This window comes from Schistocerca piceifrons, chromosome 7, assembly GCF_021461385.2.
Source record: "Schistocerca piceifrons isolate TAMUIC-IGC-003096 chromosome 7, iqSchPice1.1, whole genome shotgun sequence".
Lineage (NCBI taxonomy): Eukaryota > Metazoa > Arthropoda > Insecta > Orthoptera > Acrididae > Schistocerca > Schistocerca piceifrons.
This window is the reverse complement of record NC_060144.1, coordinates 566691776-566714633: the sequence shown is the minus strand read 5'-3', so window position 1 is coordinate 566714633 and position 22858 is coordinate 566691776. Positions and strand designations below refer to the sequence as shown.

The following is a 22858-nucleotide window of genomic DNA, read 5'->3' as shown; positions in this document are numbered from 1 at the left end:
CGGTAATGATACTTGGTATAGAAAATGCGTAATCTACACTTATTATTATTATTATTATTATTATTATTAATCATTTACAGGCCCAATAGAACCATGTGAGTTACAATCAATCAATCTCAGTTTTGATGGCTGGCCTTCCTTTGTTTCCAAATTTGCTTAATCCTTTCAGAATAAAGTCTCTTTCTTTCATCAGGCCACACTGTTCCAGTCCGTTTTCTAATTTCCCTCTGACCAACTTTCCAATCAATATCTTTTGTCTGAAGGTTTTTTTTAATCTGTAATGTCTGCTTGAGTTATACCAGCTACTTTAAGACTCTCCTTGATCACAAGGATCCATTTAATTGGATCAATTTTGGCCTTACTTCTGTTTTTGTAGAATTCTACTATTTGTTTTGTCAGCCTAATGGGTGCCATTATGTTAATGTGCCCAATAAATTTAAGTCTTTGTTTTCTCATGTCACCATGTATGTCTGTGTATTCTTCTATTTCCTTATTACTTCTCAGCCTATAAGTTTCTCCATAGTAATTCTGGGGCCTAATACATTCTTAATAATCTTTCTTTCTTTTGAATTTCTTCAATATCCCTCTTTCTTTTTAAAATTACAGTATCTGCTCCATAAAGACATTCAGGTTTGATTACAGTGCTGTGATGCCTATGTTTACTCAATTTAGAAAGTGATTTTTTGTTATGAATATTTTGTGTTAATCTGAATCCAGTTGCCATTTTTTGATAGTGAACTTCATTTGCAGCTTTTTCTACACCATTTTCTTGTATGATTTCCCCCAAGTATTTAAATTAAGAAACCTTTTTTATTTTTCCATGTGTCACGTTCAAAAACTTTTTTTTGTGCCTGTTTGTCGCGCGTCACATATTCCATTTTTTCGAATATTTCTAGTCCTACCTTTTCCACAACATCTTTAAGAATTTAAATTTGTTTCTGAGTTGTGGTCATGCCCTTAGTTAAAATTGCCAGATCTACTCCAATATTACTTCTACCTAACTTGATTGACTGGTCTATATTTTGACTCAACTTTTGCTCTCACCATTCTGTAATTACATTTTCAAAACACAGTTAAACAGTAGTGGGGAGAGTCCATCTCCCTGTGTAATACCATCTTTATAACAAATGGTTCAGAGCTAGTGTCAGTTAATGTTTCCTCAATCAGTGTTAGATTTTTATTATCTGGCCATTGTTCTTTTAAAATTTGGAAAAGAGATTCACAATCAACTGAGTCATAGGCCTTTTTAAAATTCACAAATGTACATAAAATATTGTTACTAGAAATCCTTGGTGCCTAAAGATTAGCTTTAAATTCAAAATTTGTTCTGGACGGGATCTGTTTGGTCTAAAGCCTGCTTGATATTCGCCGATTTTAGGTTGTAATAACTGTTCTTGGGTTTGATCAACTAAACACTGTGAGAGAATGTTATATGTGACAGGAAGAAGAGAGATTCCTGGGTAATTATTAACATCAGTTCTATCCCCTTTTTTACGCAATCGATGAATTAGAACAGTTTTCCAGTCCTGAGGTATTTTCTCAATTTGCCAGATATGTCCAATTAGTTGAGTGATCTCTTTTATAGTGTTCAGGCCAGCTGATTATAGTAGCTCTGCAATTATACAGTCTTCTCTGGATGCTTTATTGTTTTTAAGTCTCTTAATTTGTTTACTTATTTTGATTTCATCAGGTTCTTTAAAGTTGGGGTTGGTGTTATTAGTTTGCTGTGGTTGGAATTTATTCGTTGTTTCTGGACAGTTTAATAGTTTTTGAAAATAATTAACAAGTACCTTACAATTTTCCTGGTTGTTAAGAGCCAAACTACCATTTTCATTTTTGAAGCACAGACTTTGTTGCTAACTGGTAAGTTTTGTTTTGAATGTTTTATAAAAGTTTCTTGTACTGTTATTTTGGAAGTCTTTTTCAATTTCTAAAAGTTGGGCATTTTTGTAGTTTCTTTTAGTCTGACAGTTTAATTTAGATGTTTCTTTTCTTACAGTTAGAAATGTGTTGTACATATTTTCAGTTTTGTTACTATTCCAAATTTTGAAAGCCTCATGCTTAGATTTAAATGCTGTTTCACAATCCCCATTCCACCAAGGGTAGTTTTGTCTCTTTTGAAGTGGAACTTAATTTCGTGCTGTTTTGATGAACTTTACTTTTAGGCTTTGCCAATTGTTGGGTTGTTTTTTTCATCAAGTTTGCTTGTTAGAGTTGTGGTTATTTTAGTAGTGTCAAATTTTGAGATAACATTTTTTTTGTTTTCAAGAGTTTTTGAGATTGAAGTTTTACTTTTATGCATGTTAAATACTGGTCAGAATCAATGTTAGCTCCTTTCCGAATTGGGTATTTGTAATTTCTTTGTAGCTAGGGTATGAAATTGCTACATGATTGAGTTGAAATTCCCCAATAAATGTACTGGGTGCAGGCCAAGGTTGTTTGTTTAGATGGGTTCTTTTTAAAATGTGTTGATATACTTTTAAGGCTAAAATTTTTGCACATTTCAACAAGTCTTTTGCCATTTTGGTTTGTTTGTTTATGCACTGGAAATCCACCACCATTTTCTTAGTTTTTTTCTCTTTACCTAATTGAGCACTAAAATCACCCATTAAAATTTTAACACAGTTTGAGGGAATTTTTGAGATGATGCTTTCTGAGATTTCCCAAGCTTCATTATCGTCTTCATGTTTTTTGCAGTTATCCTCATTGACTGGCAAGTAGGCATCAGTTAAAGTGTATGCTATACATATTATAAATTAAAGTACCTTGCTACATTTTTCTGTCTGTAACTGAAGGCTAATCTTAGGAACTAATGTAGTGATTTTGATACAGTTTTCACAAGGAAGCTTTGTACATATAATTTATTACCACTATGTCAGACAAGTCATATGGCTGTAGATACTTAGTGCTGCCTATGTGCAGCCAGGGTGAGTTGATAGCATGTAACATTTAGAGTGCAGAAATATGGACATTTTACTTAAAATAATCTAGATGCATTTTATACATACTTTTTAAACAAGATGTAAATGAATTACATATTGATTAGTTACATTAGAATAATACCCTTCCTCCTTTCTTAAGTAATTCAGTGACTGGCAGAATTATGTGTGAAACTTCAGTAGATTTGTTCTTCCCACATAACAATACACATTGTCCATGTCTCTCACCAGAGCAGAAACAACTAAGAATGATTATCCTCCCCCAGCCTACTAACCATATTTTAAATTTGTGTTTTGTCTACAAATTTGCTTTGCAACTATTCCACCACCCTGTATCAGTGTCCACAGATCAGATAACATTTTTACTTACTTTAGAAAACTGTCAACCTTTTATACTCTTAACGATGGCTGAGAATCTATTTTAAAATAAGAACCCTGCATTTACAGTTCCCAACCAGTTATTTTGCTCCTATGTGTTGTATTCATGAGAGTGTCCATTTAATGACTGTGTATAATTACAACATAAATGTTACTCTATATAAATAAAACAATTATCTGAAATATGTAATATGGTATCATTAGTCTTCTGAACTCTTTTCACTAACTTATGGAGGAATACCATAGTGTAAGCTTCTAATGCATCTGATTTTGTAATATTAAACACATAGTTACACTTGAAAAGCATGTACTTTCAAACTAAATGTAATCTATACTTAATTTATAGTTGTTCAACAATGGAAAATCCAGGATGGAATGTAACAGTATTATGAAAAGGATAGCTGCTACTTATCATATAGTGGAGATTTTGAGTTTCAGATAGGCACAACAAAAGAACTGTCAGAAAATGTGAGCTTTTGGGCAACAAGGCCTTTGTCGGAGATAGAACATATTCACACACACACACTCATGCAAATGCAACTCACGATCGCTAATCCTTGTGTCTGTACTGACATTGTTGATAAGGTCTGGCCTGTAGGCTGCCGAGTTGGGTGCTCAAGCCAATTTTCAGAAACTGTTCAAAAGCATTTCAGACAACAGTATGTCTGTACCCTCCACAGTGAGTCTGCAGTCTCTGGCTGCTGAGGCCACACTGCAAGCAGCTGCACATGATGGGAAACACAACTGGGTGGTACAAACGAATCCAGAGTACGCTATGGACACTCGCATGGCACCATCCTATGTCAACCTATTCATGAGCCATCTAGAGGAATCCTTCCTAAACATCCAAAATCCCAAACACCTCATCTATTTCAGATTTACTGATGAAATCTTCATGATCTGGATCAGGGGCGTGGACACCCTATCCACATTCCTCCAGAACCTCAACACTTTCTCCCCCATTTGTTTCACCTGGTCCTACTCAACCCAACAAGCCACTTTCCTCGATGTTGACCTCCAACTCAAAGATGGCTATATCAGTACCTCTGTCCATATCAACCCTACTAACCACCAGGAATACCTCCACCTTGACAGTTGCCACCCTTCCCATATCAAGAAGTCCCTTCCAGACAGCCTAGGCACCTGTGGAAGTTGGATAAGTAGTGACAAGTGGTCCCTCTCGAAATACAAGCCTCTCACTGAGACCTTCACAGAGTGTAGTTACCCTCATAACCTTGTACAAAAACAGATCCCCCATGCCTTATCTTTCCAGTCACTTCTCATGTCACAAAGTCCCACCGACTGGACACAGAAGAACATTCCCCTTGTGATTCAGTACCACCCAAGACTGGAGCAACTGGATCACATTCTCTGTCCAGGTTTTACTGCCTCTCATCGTGCCCTGAAATGACGAATGTCCTATGCACTCCTTCCCTCCAATCCCACAGTGGTATTCTGCCATCCACCAAAACCAGACAAGATCCTCGTCCATCCCTACACAACCCCTGTCCCCAACCCCTTGCCTCATGGCTCATATCACTGTAATTGAGATAGATGCAAGATCTCTCACCATCGCCTACTCCCTGTACATCCATATTTTCAGAGATGGTTGTGGGACTCGACTGTTCAGTACAGGATGTCAAATCAAACACTTTTCAGCTGTCTAATTTCCAAACTGTTATTTTATTTGGCGACCAGTTTCAGTGATTTACTATGCCATCTTCAGGCCCACTGACCAATGTGTAGGAAGATTCCAACCTGGGCAGGTGGTGGTTGAAGTGATCGGTGTATCAAGCATAAATCTACAAATAGCAGTATTTGAATGCTGCCCCCTATTGTGACTGGAACACAGGTTGGAATCTTCCTGCACCTTGGTCAGGGGGCCTGAAGATGGTGTGGTAAATTGCTGAAACTGGTAGCCAAATAAAATAACAGTTTGGAAATTAGATGGGTAAAAAGTGTTTGATTTGACGACATCCACCAACCACTCCACTACCTATCCCATCAGAGCCAGGGCTACCTATGAAACCAGTCATATGATCTACAATCTAAGCTGCAACCACTGTGCTGCATTCTATCTGGGCATGACAGCTAATAAGCTGTCTGTCCACTTGAATGGCCACTGACAAACTGTGGCCAAGAAACAGTTGACCACCCCATTACTGAGCATGCTACCTAACACAACATTCTTCATTTCAGTGACTGCTTCACAGCCCGTGTCATCTGGATCCTTCCCACCAACACCAGCTTCTCTGAACTGTGCAGGTGGGAACTCTCTCTGCAACATATTATACATTCTCGTAACCCTCCAGGCCTCAACTTTTGTTAGTCATTGGTAATTGTCCCACCCATCTAGCTCCTTCCCTGTTTCCATTCCAGCACTACAAAGCCCTCTATTTCACCAATGCACTAACAGTTTTTTTACTTCTCTCCCTTTCCACTACCCTTCCCTCTCCCCCTTGCCCCCCCCCCCCCCCTTTACTACCCTCCCAGTTTACCTTTCCCTGTTGCTTCATAACTTGGGTTGTGAGTAACTGAATCCACTTTACCTTCTTCCCTTTTCCCCCCCTCTCTCCTTCCTGATGAAGGAAAAAAGTTCTGAAAGCTAGGAATGTAAATTTTCTGTTCTGTTTTGTGTATCTATTGGCTGTACTGAGCTGAGGTAAGTACTGGCCAGCCCCTCTATCTCTTTGTTAGTATTTGTTTTTGCCAAATAATTGTACATTATGGCCAACACTTTGAATATCACCACCTTCAAGAATCCATGACAGGCAAATAACATGGGTGCATTAAAATGATTCTGCCAAATACATCTTCACCTTGAGTACTTCATGAATTAGGCTTTGTAAAATAAGCACACACTAAAACAGTGTCCTGAAGTTTAAAAGACAAAATATATCTTCCTTTGTTCTCTGCGTGGTGAAAAGAGGCCAAGTTCCTCTCACTATCACAACATGTCCACACCAGTTGTACCTCATGGAAGTTACACAACTTCTAACATGTCTTACTTTTACACTATGACATGCATGCATCACTCATAAGTCTGAAAGGCAACACAGTGCCCCACCAGATAAACAGTATCAATTCAGTCACGAGTAATCCATGCCTCCCACTACAATCATCACATGTCGTTCTCAGAACTGTTCTGCCAAACTACCAGGACTGATAGACAGCTCGGGCATGTAACTCCAGAGACCAGCAATACAGGCAGATCACACAATCCACAGTCTGCCCAAGTTTTTAGTCACTTCATAACTGCCTGCCGCTGTCCTGGATGTCCCTTCATGCTCCACCTGCCACTGCACCCTCTAGCATGCACTAGCGCCTCACAACCTTGTTGTGCCACTGGACGGCGCAGACTATGAACTTCGTCCTTGGAGAAGGAGAAAGGTAGAAAATAGGTGGCACCACTACCAACACAGCACATACTCCCCTCCACCTTCCCACAAATCTCTCATGGGGTCAAAAACTCCCGTCATTAATTCTTAGCACCTGGTTTGATCTGAGTGAGGTGGACTGTAACCTCCTGCCCAGAGTGCTGATCTCCTAACAGCAGCATTACCAGGGTAAGAAATAATCTGATACACAATGGTCCTCTATATTGGGCAACAGGTTTTTAGAGATTCCTTCTGCCCCTCTACTGAACCTCTGGAAATTCTTAACACAGACATCATCACCTACTCGATAAGAATTTGGCCAGTACTGCTGATTGTGACACACAGCTTCCTTCCTGTGCACCTCCCAGATATTTCTCTTGGCCAGCCTCCACTGTGCAGCAACCTGTCTGGGATTCTTCCCTTCAGGCAATAGATCTTCATTACCCAATAGTTGCACAGTGGAGTTGCAACCTGATACCCCAGAAATAAGCAGGGTTGTGTTGATCCATGAGCCTCATGACACATGGTATTAAATGCCATGGTCAAACAGAGCAGAGAACTGTACCAATTACTTTAATACTCATGATGGTAGGCAATCAGGGCATGTCTGAGATTGAAATTAGGGCACTCAGCACAAGGGGGATTTGAATAGTAACAATGGATTTCAGCAATCTGAAGGTCCCAAAATTCCTACTTAAATTCTGGGTGACCACTCGGGTGATCGCCCCTCTGATAGGTAGCAACCATACAAATTTGGTACAGGCATCAATACAAACCAAAATATACTTGTTCCTATCTCTATATCTTGGGAGGGGACTGACGAAATCAGTACACATGCAATGAAATGCCTTATCAGTGGGTTTTGATGTCAAGTACCTGACCCTGATATCTGAGCAAGTTTACTCAGAGCACATCCTGACAGTTGGCTACCCTGTTGTTAATCTCTGCAGCCATTTTTGGCCACAAGAAAAGTTCCTCATCTTTTCCCACCATGTTTTGTGTACCTCCTAACACCCCCCCCCCCCCCCCCCCATGGAAATACTTAAATGACAGTGCAGTGGGATCAGTTCCTCAGGTACTACAACCTTCAGTTGTCCGAGCCACACACCTTGCAACACAGCACCTGAATAAGGATTGGCACACTCAGCACCCTCAGTCCTCTGCTTGATGACTCTCAAATGTTCATTCTGATCTTGAAATTCTCTAACATCTCTGAACAGACAAGGAATCTGAGTCAGGATGGAACCAATTTGACCTGTCTGTTCCTGTTCATCCTCTGGAGGATGATCTGTTGGACTATCATCCTCCTTTTCTTACATGCAGCTTAAATTATTGGCCAATATGTTGTCAGAGCCCTTGATATTGCAGATCTCAAATCTAAGTCTGAGAATCTTGTTGAGTCCACCTCACAATTCGTTCTGTTTTATGGGGTCTATTGAGTATCCATCTCAGGACTTTATTGTCTGTTTCCAGCATAAATTTCTGGTGCTCCAGGGAGTAGTTAAATTTCCCCATCTCAAACAAAACAGTGACAGTGTCTAGCTCATATATGGAGTACTTCTTCCCCAATTCATTTAACCTCCTAGAAGCATAAGTAACAGCCCTCCGCTCCCCTTCTTTTTCTTGTAACAGAACCCATCCGAGTCCTTGCCCTGAGGCGTCAGTTTGTAAAATAAATTTTTCATTAAAATCCAGTACATCTAACACTGGTGCAGACTACTGCCTGTTTAAGAGCTAAGAATGCAGCCTCCTGAGAAGGACACCAAGTAAATTTACACCCCTTGCGGCACAATTCATTCAGAAGAATCACTAACAGCAAACCCTTCAAATTCAATTTATTCCGTAGTAAAGATGTGTCAATATTTGAAAGTTGCTTTCCTAAAAAATTATCCTGAAGATCCATAAAAATAATAAATAAAGGTAAGTTGTGGATGCATAAGGGAATTAAAATCTACTGTAAGAGGAAGAGGGAAATTTATGTAACAGCCAGAGTAAGTCAAGATCCAACATTACTCACATACTATAAAAAATGCTGTAGTATTCTAAGGCAAGTCATTAAAGTGTCAAGAAGTATGCATGTCCTGACAGGAATAAATAATGCAGATAATATGATATGGGACATTGACAATGAAAGACAGGAGAGCCATTCAGAGAACAAGATTCCATAACAATTAAACTAAATGCCAATGTTTAATTGATAATTCATAAGCTGCAAGTACTTTTAAAAATCATTTTGTAAATGTAACAGCAAATACAGGATTAGATGGTTCAGTTGAAGAAGCAAGATAATATATAAAAAATGTAAATCCACAAAATCTTAAGGAACTAGAAGTAGCATAAACATCCTTCACTGAAGTTAATACAATTGTAAAAATTATAAAACAAAAGCTCATGGGGTTTATAGGGTTTCTTCATCTACGTCTACATTTACATCTACATCTACATCGATACTCCACAAGCCACCTTAAGGTGTGTGGCGAAGGGTACCCTGTACCACTACTTGTTATTTCCCACTCCTGTTCCACTAGAAAATAGAGTGAGGGAAAAATGACTGTCTGTACACCTCTGTATGAGCCCTAATTTCTCATATCTTATCTTCATGGTCCTCATGCGCGATTTATGTTGGTGGGAGAACTTTCCATACCATATTTGTATGGATTTAGTTATTTAAAAATGTCATAATCACCATTAACAAAAGCTGTGACTGGAGTTATGGTGCTACATGATATGTTAATCAACAGTGCACAATAAATATCAAATTCCTTATGTTGTAAAATATATATATTACCTAGGAAGAATTTACGGCCCAAATGATCCATGCCAAGAACAGCAATGATATTACTGGGTATGGCAGAAGCAACTGTGATCAATGATTCCATGAAGACTTGGCTCTCAATTTTATCACTGCATACATTCTCATCTGAATGTGAACCATACTTCACTACAAAATCCGTCACTTCACACACAGATGCTGACTGTCCAGGATGCATGCGCCCATATTCATCAAAGCGGTTGAAGAGTTCAGGAAACCACATCATGAGACCATAGTACCTACATAATAGAAAGCAATATGTTTGTATGTCCAGCAGTGATCCAGTGACACACCACACAAACACTCCCCCAGAAACATTTGTAGAAATTTTATGATAATTGCAGAATTGAAGTGATTTAAAAATAGATAACACTCTTTCACCATATTCTGTTTTCAAATTCAACTTCTCTCTCCAGAAAATTTTAATACTGATCAGTATATGAAAAATGTAAACAACTGTTGTGACTCCTTACTTCCTGGACTTTGGTAAGGTGCAGCTATACGATTTTCTGGTATCGTGTCATATTTGTACATAGTACCACACTAAACAAAGAACGTTACAAGTGGCGAACCTTATAGCAATCAATGTGCTACACAAGGTCATTATCAAACCATGCTGATGACTTCAAGAGCCAGGAGATAAAGTTGAAAATTTATAGCTAACTTAAACATCATAGAACTGAAAACTTTTAAAGTCAGTTTGCTGTCTTAAAATATAAAATAAGGAAATATAAACACTGAGCAACTTGTGAAGTCTTAGCCTTCTTTAAAACATCAGTGAAAGCACTTATGTAACCCACCAGTGGAAAAAAAACCTGTGATGTCCATGACCACTGTGCCACACTTACATACATAGGACTGAAACTAACACATTCCTGATCCAAAATGGTAGTTTCCATATGGAAATTAAACTTTGTAAGAAACTTTGTGAAAACATAAAAGCAAATACTGAGGCCAAAGCCTGTGGAACATCTTCAATGTTTATTTACAGCATCATTGCTTCTACTCAGTTGACCAATGTTTAAATGTATTACTGTAATTTTAAATAAGTATAAATAGTACTCACTTTCATTTTTATGTATATTAAACTGACTTGTCCAATCTCTTATGCATTTGTAGACAACAAGGCCAATGAGAGTACAGTACAAAACCTTGCAGATTAACCTTTTGAGGGAAGACAGAATGAAGGCGAGGGAAGGATAATAGCTACTTTGCCATCAGATATATTTTAAATACTCTTATTAATGAAAACATCGACTGGTGACATGAATCTACAAAAATAAGAATAGCATCTAACTACTGGCCTCTCTCATATTTACTGTTTTCATCATTGCATCCCAATTGAAAAGCCCAGAACAAATTAGAGCTACATATATAAATTTTTTTTACCGAGTTCTGCTTTGTAATGGATTATGTAGAGAGAAAATTATGTCCTTAAAAAAATAATGTACAAAACCAAATTATAATAAACGAAATAGTGGTGTAATTTTCTCTTTCTTTGCCAAGATTCTTAGTGGTGCAACTCATAATATGTCTTTAGGGAACAAATTACCTTGTTAAATGCTTTAGGAATGAAGGAGGCCACTTACTGAAAAGCAGAATCATTGAGTTGTTGACAGGCACACGCACACACACACACACACACACACACACACACACACACACACACACACACACACACACACACACACACACACAAATTCCATCCCCCCCTTTCAAAAGCATGCAAGTTTTCTTTCTTTGTTGTGTGTGGCTGGCAATAACTCAATGCTTCTGCTTCTCGGTAAGTGGTTTCATTTATTCCTAAAATATTTACATTCCGCCAGCACTTTCCTACCAAATTACCTCTTTAATGAACTCAGGCAAGTGTTTAGGTGACATTGAGAAATGAATGTGGCTCATTTGACCATATTCAGCATGATATACTGGATGATACAGAACATTATGTAAACCTAGTACTTTTTTAAAAAATGTGCTTGTAAGTAAGCCTATATGTCCTTTAGATCTTACAAATGCATTTATATTTAAAATATATTTTATATCATCTGGCAACTTGCTGCACAATTTCATTCCTTTACAGCATGTACTTTTCTGACACAAACTTGTACTACATGTCTGTTTATTTTCATTTTGTATTGTAATTGTGTACATCAAATTTTTTCTCTTACTAGCACCATCACTCTCATGCTACTACAATCATGGTCAATTACATTAAAAAAATACATGAATGGCAATTGTTGCATTTCAATGTTTCAAACTAGGGTTTACATGACTGTCTACATCTGCTCCCTGTAATAAATCTAATGGCTCTCTTTTGAATTTTAAATGTCTTGTGAAGTTGCTGGGGAATTTCTCCAGAATGTGAGGCCATATTTCAGATGCACAATAAAATATGCATAGTAAGCACACATTAGTGAATGCTCTTTTAAGCATCCTTTTTTAATCCTTAATCTGATACTGGGTGTTTTTAAGTTTGTGATGTTTTTCCCTTTGGCAATTGCTGACTGAAAAAAAAAAAAAAAAAAAAAGTTACCAAGCTTTGTCAGAATATAAGACACTAAATCCTTGCTACCGCTCCCCAAGACAAATTCACAGCACTGATGACATAATTGCAGATATATTGAATATAACATCAGTAAGCCTTGGGATTGAGAGACCCACACAACAAGAGAAATACTTATTTTCGCATTTGGATTCAGTGTCCCCCCCCCCCCCCCCCCTCTCAGACTGCCTACTTTCACCATTTTTCACTTAATAGATCATACCTCACCTAAGCTTGTTGCTTGTCACCTGACTGTTCTACAATTTGTCATAACTAGTGGCCTTCTAGGAAATTTCACCAATGGTTAACGTCACCACATGAAGGTGATGAGAAAGTGCTTCACTCAAGCATTGTGAAGTGTCAGCTACACTTTGTAATGCAATGCTCGATAACTCTGTGACAAATATAATCATGTAAAAAGAAAGTAAACATATTTTAATTATGCTCATATTGTGCAATATGCTGACACAGCATTGGCAGGAATGTATATTTATCACCTTCCAATACAGTGGTTACATATAAATACTGAAATCTGACATTTCAGATGTACTCCTTACAAATTAACAATTTCTCAGGCAGAACTAGCTGTCCTGCTGAAAGTGTAGTCTTACACATTAAGACTGCTAATTTGTCTTCCTCTTCTTCTTTCAGTGATCTTGTGGGTGTCTTTTCAATGTATTCCATATCTTGTACGTCACTTACACATTTTATATCAAAACAACCAAGAATTTTCTTTCTGCATATTCAAACAATGGAAAATCCAGGATGGAATGTAACAATATTATGAAAAGTAAAGTTGCTACTCACCATATAGCGGAGGTGCTGATTCACACATAGGGACAACAAAAAGACTGTCACAAATAAAGCTCTTAATCAAAAATAGGTCACACACACACACACACACACACACACACACACACACACACACACACACACTCTCCACACTCTCAGGCAAACGCAACTCTCACACACATGACTGCCATCTCAGGCAACTGTAGCCACACTGTGTGCAGCAGCACCAGTGCATGATGGGAGTCCCGACTCAACTGGGAGGGGGTAAGGAGGAGGCTGGGGCAGGGAGGGGAAGGGATAGTAGGGTAGGGATGGCGAACAGTGCAGTGCTGCTGGGGGAGCGGGCAGGGAAAAGGTGGAGAGGGTTGGCCGCTAGGTGCAGTCCCTGCAATGTATCCTGCATTCTCATAACTCTCCTGGCCTCAATCTGCACTACTCATTGTCCTCACACATCCAGCCTCCTGTTTCCATTCCAGCACTACACTGCCCTCATTCCACCATCACACCCAGTCTTTTTACTTCTTTCCTTTTCTGTACCCCCTGTCCCCACCTCTCCCCTGCCTTCCGTCTAACCTCCCGGCTGCACCTAGCTGCCCTACCTTCTCCACCTCGTCCCTGCATGCTCCCCAGCAGCACTGCACTGTCCGCCACCACTACCCTACTATCTCTCCCCCTTCTCACCCCAGCATCCTCCTTAAGCTCACCCAGTTGCCACTCCCATCATGCATTGGTGCTGCTGCTCACAGTGTGGCTACAGTTGCCTGAGACTGCAGTCGTGTGTGTGTGTGTGTGTGTGTGTGTGTGTGTGTGTGTGTGTGTGTGTCCATGAGCTATTTTTGATGAAGGCCTTATGGGCCTTTTTGTGACGGTCTTTTTGTTGTGCCTATTGTGACTCAGCATCTCCGCTATATGGTGAGCAGCAACTTTCATTTTCATAATATTGTTACTTTCTGCATATTCCTTTTTCAATTTCCCAATTCCTGTCTCCTGTGTAGCATTTTTAACAACCACCAATGATGATCTCTGTTTTTCAGGATGCAGATGAACCTCTAGGTGTTTGACTTTCAATTTTATAGTAGCCCACACCAATAATTAAAGTTAAAATTGAACTACTCTGATTCATCAAAATTAACAAGAACTGGAACTTGAAGTCAATATCTGAATGTCAGTTCTACTGTGGTTTCACTTTATGATATTTATTTTGTACAACTATTAGTGAACTACTAAGTATCTGTATGTACTTAGTACTATAAACGTATATAAGTAATAGTTTTTAACATATCTTACTCACCCTATATGGAATGTGAAGTTTATTGTTATTGAAATGAGAGTAAATTTTAATATAGGTGGCATGAACAAATGTTTGCTGTTGCTCATGATATCACTAAGCATCTCTCTAACTTTCCAACATGCCAGTAGTTTTTTCTCCTTTCTCTTCTCTGGATCGTATTTAGGAAGGTCAACAATTAGTTCTTTAACCTGTAAAAGCATTCATATAATGATTTATAATCTAAAACACTGTTATATGCCTAGAGAGAGAGAGAGAGAGAGAGAGAGAGAGAGAGAGAGAGAGAGAGAGCTTTGAAGACTGTAAAAGTTAGAATGTGCGCGCGCGCGTGTGTGCGTGCATGTGTGTGTGTGTGTGTGTGTGTGTGTGTGTGTGTGTGTGAAGAAAGAGGGGGCAGGGAGGCAAGAAGATACAGTGAGATATATGGGACAAATAGAGGAAAACAAAAGTTGGTATGATGTCACAAAAACTGAATAATGAAATTTTTGTGCACAAGAAGGAAGCTGAGAAGTGAGAAGACGGGGAATTTCTGTAGCAGGTCTGTATTAACCCTATCGGCAGTGGCACTTTCCCTTATTCCCTTTCTTATGTTAAGTCACTATGCTGCTGCTGTGGACTACTACTGTTCTGGTCTGGTAACTATAGGAGGATGGATCACTGTCCATCAGATGGACAAGGTGTTACACAGTACACAGGCATGGAGTAAAACAATTACTGGCAGAGCTTTAGTACAAAGATAGAGTTGTTCAAAAGTTTAGGCAGTAATCATTCCTCTTGATATGACCATCTGCTATTCAACACTTCAACTATTTGGCAAGTAGTGATCAATCATCTTATACAAATAATTATATTTTATCCTGATTAATTTCATCTAGTTGTGGTTTCCGAGAGCAGTAATTATTATATATAGAAGTTAAAGGGCACTTTTCTGTCCAGTTTCTCGAATTCAATATTCATTGAGATACCTTCTATAGTAACTTCACCAATATCAGTTATTTAGGCACTAATTTCTTGACTGTTACTATTTGTAAAAAATTAATCTATCCTTGTATCACCCATGGATTCAGCTTACTATAGAAATTCTTACTCTTGTGTCAGTTCTCACATATTTCGAATCTACAACATAGCTGTGCCTGTGTTGTTCAGAAGTACACAGCAATGTTGCTTCGGACACGAGAACAGGCACTGCAATATCAAATTTAACTACCAACACCATGCAAGTGACTTTCAATTAAAATGTCTCTCCTGTACAGGATTATACTTAATGAATGTAAGAGTGAAAGTTGTAGACACATGGTTGATAACATATGGAAGTTTTGGTCTGGCCATGAGTCGTACTTGGACAACCTAATGGTAAGACGATTGCTTGTGACAAGTGGGAAATCTGGGTTCGAGTCCCAGCCCGGCACACATTTTCAGTGTTGTCATTCCATTACACAGCTAATGGTTTTCCATATTCGTAACTGCAAATACATTTTATGCATTCTGAGTCTGGTACTTGGCCAACTGTCTGTAGGAAGTCCATACCATGCACCTACTACTGGAATGGTCAGTATGCTGGGTCTGTATTTTGGTGCTGCGAGCACAGGCTAGGAGCAATGAGTTGAGTGGGTCTTAGCAGTGGCACACAGGGGAGAGCTTATGTAGGAGAGACAGCTGTTTTGGAAGCCACTAATTGACGCCAATGGATGGTGGGGCTCAAAGCTGTTTGCCACTGTGACGAGTTTTATGTGGGAGGGTACAAGAGTGGACAGTATGGATTGTAGCAGTGGTTTAAGAAATGTGGCAAACATTGTGTTCAGCAGCAGTGAATTATAATATTCCATCTAACTTTAATCTGTCTTGTCTTGTTAAGTGATGGACTAAGTTGAGCTATGTTATGAGAAATGCTGTGAATCTGTCCAAATCGGTTAATTTTGACCTCAAATTTGAATTGCAGAGGCATGTTAAGATCCGTCCTTGTTTTAAAATATTTTGGAATCTTAGTAATTCTACCTTTTAATAAAATTGCTTGAATTTTTCTTAAAAGGTTGAAAATGATAATTGGTGTTGGTTGGCCAAGCTGTAGTGTTTTTAAGGATATTGTATCCAAAATAAGTTTGGCTTTAGTAAAGAATTCTTTATACACTGTTAGTGCGAAAAAAAAAAACAATTTAAGGTACTGTGATGTTCTTGGAAAATAAATATTTAATATAAGTGCAACCTATGTGTGAATTGGCCCAGCCCCCAGTTGTATTGGTATATTGTTTCAAGGGTGGGTTATTTCTGTGCATGGGTACAATTCTACACAGTTCAATACCATAATCAAAGAGTAACACAAGCTGTGCTGCTGAAAAATTTTTGACATTGACAATTTTGGCCTTAAAAAAAAAATTCCCACCTGGTAAGTATCAGCTGGTTTCCCTGTGTTGATCTGGTAGATGCGCTGGAAAATGTTGAGTGCTTTATCTTTCTTGCCTCTCATTATGAGAAACTTGGGGCTCTCTGGCAGAAAGACAAGCAATACAGCAACAATGAAACTTGGTAGTGCACACATGAGGAGAAAGATGCGCCACGAGTTGTATGTAAATGAGGTTGAGTAATAACCTATTCCGGATGGTATAATGAGCCAGGCGAGACCTGTAACGAAAATAAGGTGTTGTTTATAAAATTGGAAGTTGGTTACACTTCTTACGTATTGCTGATAAATACTACAACTCAATAGAAATTACATCAACAACATAATGAACATATTCACTTTTTTGTCTTAAGATATTTAATTGCTTGAATAATCTTGCTCCTTATTCATTTGTTGTAGCTGCATGTGATATAGCCGTCTCTTAACAGCAGCTTTTAAAGTTCTGCATACTTCTAGTACCAATGATATTTCAGTTTAACTTGCCAGCTATTGACAGGAAGTAGTTATTAAATCTTTTGAATAACTACAGCAGATCACTAACAGAAATTATGTAATACATTGAGTACCCACCTTCTGCCCTGATACTTCTTTCAGGACTAACTCTTTAGTTTTAATTTTATTCTGGAAGCTTCCTATTCATTTGGTGCAATGCACTAGATTTGTCTGTTAATTCTTCACTACTTTGCAGTCTTGCCCGTAGTGAAATTCTGTAACTTGGCTGGTACTATGCTTTGTGTTACAATCCAGATCTCATTTGCCAGTAGTTGTTATTCTAATGCTATTAATTATTTAGACTGATTGCCTGTTTGTCTTCTAGTTTTGTTTGCTGAATTTAAATATATTTACTTATTTATTAACACTGTCAGGAAAAGAGATTGCTACTCACCATAAAGATGACCCATTGAGTTGCAGACAAGCAAAACAAAAATAATGTTACACGTTATAGCTTTTGGCGAAAGCCTTCTTCAGCAAAGAGCTGCTGGTGGTAGTGGTCATGTGTGCATGAGGTGCACTTGCTTGCATGAATGAGCATGTGTTTTCTTTGCTGAAGAAGGCTTTGGCTGAAAGCCATAATGTGTAACATTATTTTTGTTGTGCCCGTCTGTTACTCAATAGGTCATCTTTATGGTGAGTAGCAATCCATCCTAATATTGCTGACATTCCTACCTGGAGTTACCACTGTTTTATGTATTTAGTTATTTGCCTCCAGCATGTGACAAAACAGGTATGAGCTTAACGTATAACATTATAATATAGTTCTTACATTCTTGCAATCATACACTGTAGGTTTAAAATACACATGTTCTTAAGTTATGCAGGTACATTTAATAAAAAAAGAATCCAAGTAGCACAACACTTTAGATTTTTTTTCAAGTAGTGTGTATTGTAGACTTCTTTACAAGTGTGGGCTTTCAGACTGGCTTTAAATGACTGCATTGAAAGTGGATCCACATATCTAAATCTTTCATTTCTAACTGGCATATGACTGTCTTGATTCTTTTGATGTTAATATCTGAGAGGCCACCAGTAATTTTACTTACTGTGTGATCCAGTAAGACTCTTTCTCCCAGAGAATAAAAAAAAGTTAATAGGGAAATTCTGACTCAAAATTAACATGATTTCTTTATAAAGGACTATGCATAGAGTAGTGTCAAAGCCTGGAGACAATTTTGAACTAGAATATCCAGAAAGTATTACAGTTAAAAGCATTTCCCTTGATAATTCACATACCCCATCCAGAAAGGATTACAGTTAAAAGAATTTCTCTTGATAATTCACATACTCCTGCACAGCCTCAGAATATATGTTCTGCATAATGGAAAGTCCTTATTGTTTTTCTGTATAATGTTCTGGCATGTCAACACTTCTGAAGGAAACAATAAATGAGGGTTGGAACTTACATAGTGGCAACTATTTATTCACAACTGATACAAAAGAGTTACACATTTGCACCTGTTATTGTCCTTCAAGGAAGATATAATATTCCTTCTCAATATAAATAATGTTCTAAGACATAAATTATGTCAAGAGTCAAGATCTACCAGCTATCCATCTAGCTCATCTACAATTCCACTCATATTTTGATAAAACAAACTCAGCAAGCCTTCTGATCTGCATTTCCTATTTACTGAATTAATTTCTACCAGTAAGACAATCTTCCTCAAGCAGTGATGCCTCTTAACTGATTTCATCCTGAAAAAAGATCCTGCTCTCTTACACATTATCTCTGTAACTGGGTTGAGGGAGAGTCCAGATCTACCCACTTCACTATCACTTATAAGATTATCATAGTACTCTTTCCCAGTCTTTGGATACTCTGTACTGGCACCATTAAAAAGGCAAACCTTAGCAGTCAACACACTTTCAGGTCCTGTATTAGCTTTCTGTACAGCACTGTGAAGATGTGGCTGGTGGTAATACCCAGTGGCATAGCGTGAGGAGAGACTTTGAGACTTAGTCTCCCCTGTATTCGTGCTTAAAAAATATGCAGTAGTAATTCATAACAAAAATATAAACAACTTTCTACTAAGAGCACTAAATGGGCGAAGACATCAGTTTTGTAGCGCGCGCCGCCGCACCCTGAGTGTTGGTGTATCTGCTTGCTTGAGACTCGACTGCTCTCAGTCTCCGCCTCCCTTCCCTTACCTGGCTGTGTGCGCCTGCGCGCTCTAGTGGCATTCTCGGCTCCCTTCCACTTCCCCTTCCATGAAGGCCGGTGGGCTGCACTTGCTAGCAGGTATCGAGACTAGCCTCTGCCGCTTCTATGCTGGCTTTTAACACGGAAGTGAACAGTTGTACGGTTTGTGTTCATAGTCATTCTTGTGTGATTTTAGTGCATATTTTCATTGTGTCACCAAGATGAGCGAGCTAGCAACTGAACACCTTATAGAATTTTTATTTAAAACGCCTTTTTCTACATTAACGTGCAAAAAAAGTGCAAATTGAAGGACAAACGACCTACTCCTACACTCAGTGTAGTTTTAAGTGAAGCCAAACAAAAATGCACTTTTCAGACAGCCTGGTATGAAAGGTATGCTTGGCTGACTGTGAATGCAGTTAATAACAGATTATATTGTTATATACATCCTCTGTTTGGTGGTGAAAAGGAATGATGCAATGAGGGCATTTGTACAATAAAGATCTTTGACAGGAAAGCACAAAAACATCAGATATCAAAATGTCACCTGCAGAAGAAAGAACCATTTCAGTTATTGGGCAAAAGTAGAATTGAGCACGCCCTTTCTGAAGCCGCTCGTCTGACAGCAATAAAATACAACAAATAAGTTGCATCCATCAAGAGAGTATTGGTCGTCTTATTTAGGCAATTGTATTTCTTTGTAAACAAGAACTAGCCTTTTGCGGCCATCGAGAAGACGAATCCTCAAGTAACAAAGGTAACTATCTGGAATTGTTGGATTTACTAGCTCAAGGAGAGCAGTTAATCCAAGACCATCTGTCATCATCTTCAACCTTTAAAGGAACTTCTCCAGATATACTGAATGATGTAATAGAAATGATAACTTTGGCAGTTAATGAGAAATAAAAATCTGAAATTCAGCACTGCAATTTCATTTCGATTCAGGCTGATGAAACTTTAGACGTGTCATGCAAGAGTCAAATGAGTATAATATTCAGGTACTGTATTGCAGACAAAATTGAGGAAAGATTCACTGGATTTTATGATGTTTCTGGAGATAAAACTGTTGAAGGTTTTTCAAACATTATTCATGCAGTATTGAAAGAATGGAATGTGGTAGGAAAAAGGGTTAGTCAAACATATGATGGCGCTTCAGTAATGGCGGGCAGAGAAAGAGGACTACAACAATTTGTGAAGCAGTTCTGTCTCTATGAGCTGTTTGTTCATTGTTACGCACACCAACTGAATTTGGTACTGTTACATGCCTCCAAAATCATGCGACAAGTATGCATGTTTGTAAGTGATCTTACTGCATTCCATTCGTTTTTCAGCAAATCATCAAAAAGAAATGTATTGCTAACTGAGAAAGGATTTAAACTGGCAGACGCGAGCAACACTCACTGGAACTTTCATTCCAGGGCAGTTTCAAGAACATCTAGTCATTTCTCAGGGCTATATAATGGTTTTAATTGTATATTTGATGATACAGACTCTCAGTGGGACCCAGAATCTTTGAGGTGTGCTGTGGGAATGAAACGACGGATGGATGATCCTACGTTTGTCTATTTGCTTTGCTTCTACCGAGGGTGTTTGGTTTATGTTGATCATCTCTTTAATGTTCTTCAGTCAAAATCTGTCAATATAACTGTTCGCCATGATGAAATAAGAACTGTTTTGAGAAACTTACGACAATTAAGATTGGAAACATTAGTTGATGAATGCATTAAATGCAGCTTGTGTTTGAATGGCAACTTATCATTCTATGACAGTCAAAAGACATCTCTCAGGGCACTAACTTATGAGTCACTGGATTTGCAAATTGTTCAGATGGAACGAAGGTTGCCCCAAATTCAGTTTGTTGAACTTTTGAGCGAAAAGTGTTTCCTGAACTATCAAAAAGAATTCCCAAAGTTGAAACTGCTTCAATTATTGGAACAGTATTCTTCTTTCAAACAATAACAACTTGAAAATGAACTGTGTAACATAAACACTGATGAGAAAAAATACTTATCTCCAAGAATCCTCTTAAAGTACATTGTCAACAATGATTTAGACTCCATTTATGAAGAAACTTTGAAGTTCCTGCGTTTGGTTTTGACCCTACCCGCAACTGCAGCAAGCAGTGAACAAAGCATGAGTGCTCTTAAACGAGTGAAGAATTATTCATTACACCGTGAGAAGTTGAAATGCACTTCCAGTGAAGAATTATTTAAGGAATTCAATGTCCAACATCCGGCTGTTGTTTTTGAGCACATTAGCCATAGAAAAGACACTACCTGGAGAGCTATCCAGTGATCAGATCTTTGTAGACCGAGTTATAGACTTATTGGTGGAAAGAAAAGACAGGCGCATTGCACTCGTGTACAAGAAAATATAAGTGCTTCTTCTCTTGCTGCTGGGGTTCTATAAATTTGTCATCATTTATTGAACAAGTTATTATTATTATTATTATTATTATTATTAGTGGCGGTGATAGTGGTAGTGGTAGTAGTAGTAGTAGTAGTAGTAGTAGTAGTAGTAGCTGTTGTTTTATTTGATGCATTTTGTTTCATTTGTTTAAATTATTGTTTCTTGTACTATTTTGTCTCCCTATAATAATTGCAGAGTCTCCCCAACCTTTACAACCACGCTACGCCACTGGTAATACCAGGATGACCATAAAGAGCGAATGTTAGTGGTGTCTATCAGCAACAAACCTGACCCAGTTATTGCCTACGTCCTAAGCCCTGTCCTAATCAAGACAGATGCCAGCCCTGCCCACTTTCAGTGACTGATCTTTGTTAGCAGAGTCCTTCCACAATGTCTCTTAAGTCTTCTGTCAACTTTCTGAGATCTGCAAGCTGATTAAAACCGTTGATGGATAACACCTACTGCAACTGTGGGCTTGCACCAACCCATAATGCTATCTACAAGGCATGTCCAGAAAGTAAGTGTGCTAAATTTTTGTATTTCCTTAGAAAAAGTGTATTGAAAAAATTACAGAATATTATTGATAAACTTGTTGACTGTTTTTCCAAAGAATTGCCATGCCATTCAATGCATGTGGTGAGCGGTGGCATAAGCTTCCTTATGCCCTCAAAGAGCTCTCTTGCCAGCTTCCACCTCCAAGTCAGAACCTCTTTCTGTACCTGCTCGTTGGTTGAAAATTTAATTCCACTCAAGCATGCCTTTGGGGAGTTGAAAAGATGATAATCTGAAGGCATCAACCTAATTAAACCAAGAGCATATTGTTGGCTAAGCCAATGCGAGAACTGGCGTTGTCATGCAATAAGCGCACTCCTCTAGTCAGAATTCATCTCTTTTTGTTTTGAATGCTCCTTTGAGATTTTTTGGGTCTCAAAATATTGTTGTGCATTGATGGTCTTCCCCTGAGGCAGAAATCTGACCAAAATTATGCCTTCTTGGTTCCAAAACAATGAGCCCATGATTTTTTTTCTGAAATTGTAGTTTTGTATTTTTCGTCAGACTCGGAATTGGTGTGATGCCATTGAGGTAACTGTTTTTTGTCTCAGGCATTTCATCTTAAGTCACAGCAGAACTCATAAAATCTTCACTTTCCAATTCAAGTCATTCATGAAACTTGCAAGTGCTACTGACCTGATTTTTCTTTAGCTGCTCTGTCAACTGTTTTGGGACCTATCTTATGCACAGTTTCCAGTATTTTGGTGTTTTTTGTGAGTGTCTCACGTAAGAG

At 38.3% G+C, this 22858-nt stretch overlaps 1 protein-coding gene across 2 annotated transcripts in view; it reads right to left on the bottom strand.

Annotated features, from left to right (window-relative positions):
- LOC124804885 (synaptic vesicle glycoprotein 2B) overlaps positions 1-22858 on the bottom strand; it is a 391228-nt gene that overhangs the window by 6042 nt on the left and 362328 nt on the right. For both annotated transcript variants that reach the window (XM_047265251.1, XM_047265253.1), the window contains exons 8-10: positions 16509-16747; positions 14132-14319; positions 9483-9745 (exon numbers count right to left, since the gene is read on the bottom strand). In XM_047265251.1, coding sequence (XP_047121207.1) covers positions 9483-9745; positions 14132-14319; positions 16509-16747 — 690 coding nt within the window. The remainder of the gene's footprint in view (positions 1-9482; positions 9746-14131; positions 14320-16508; positions 16748-22858) is intronic.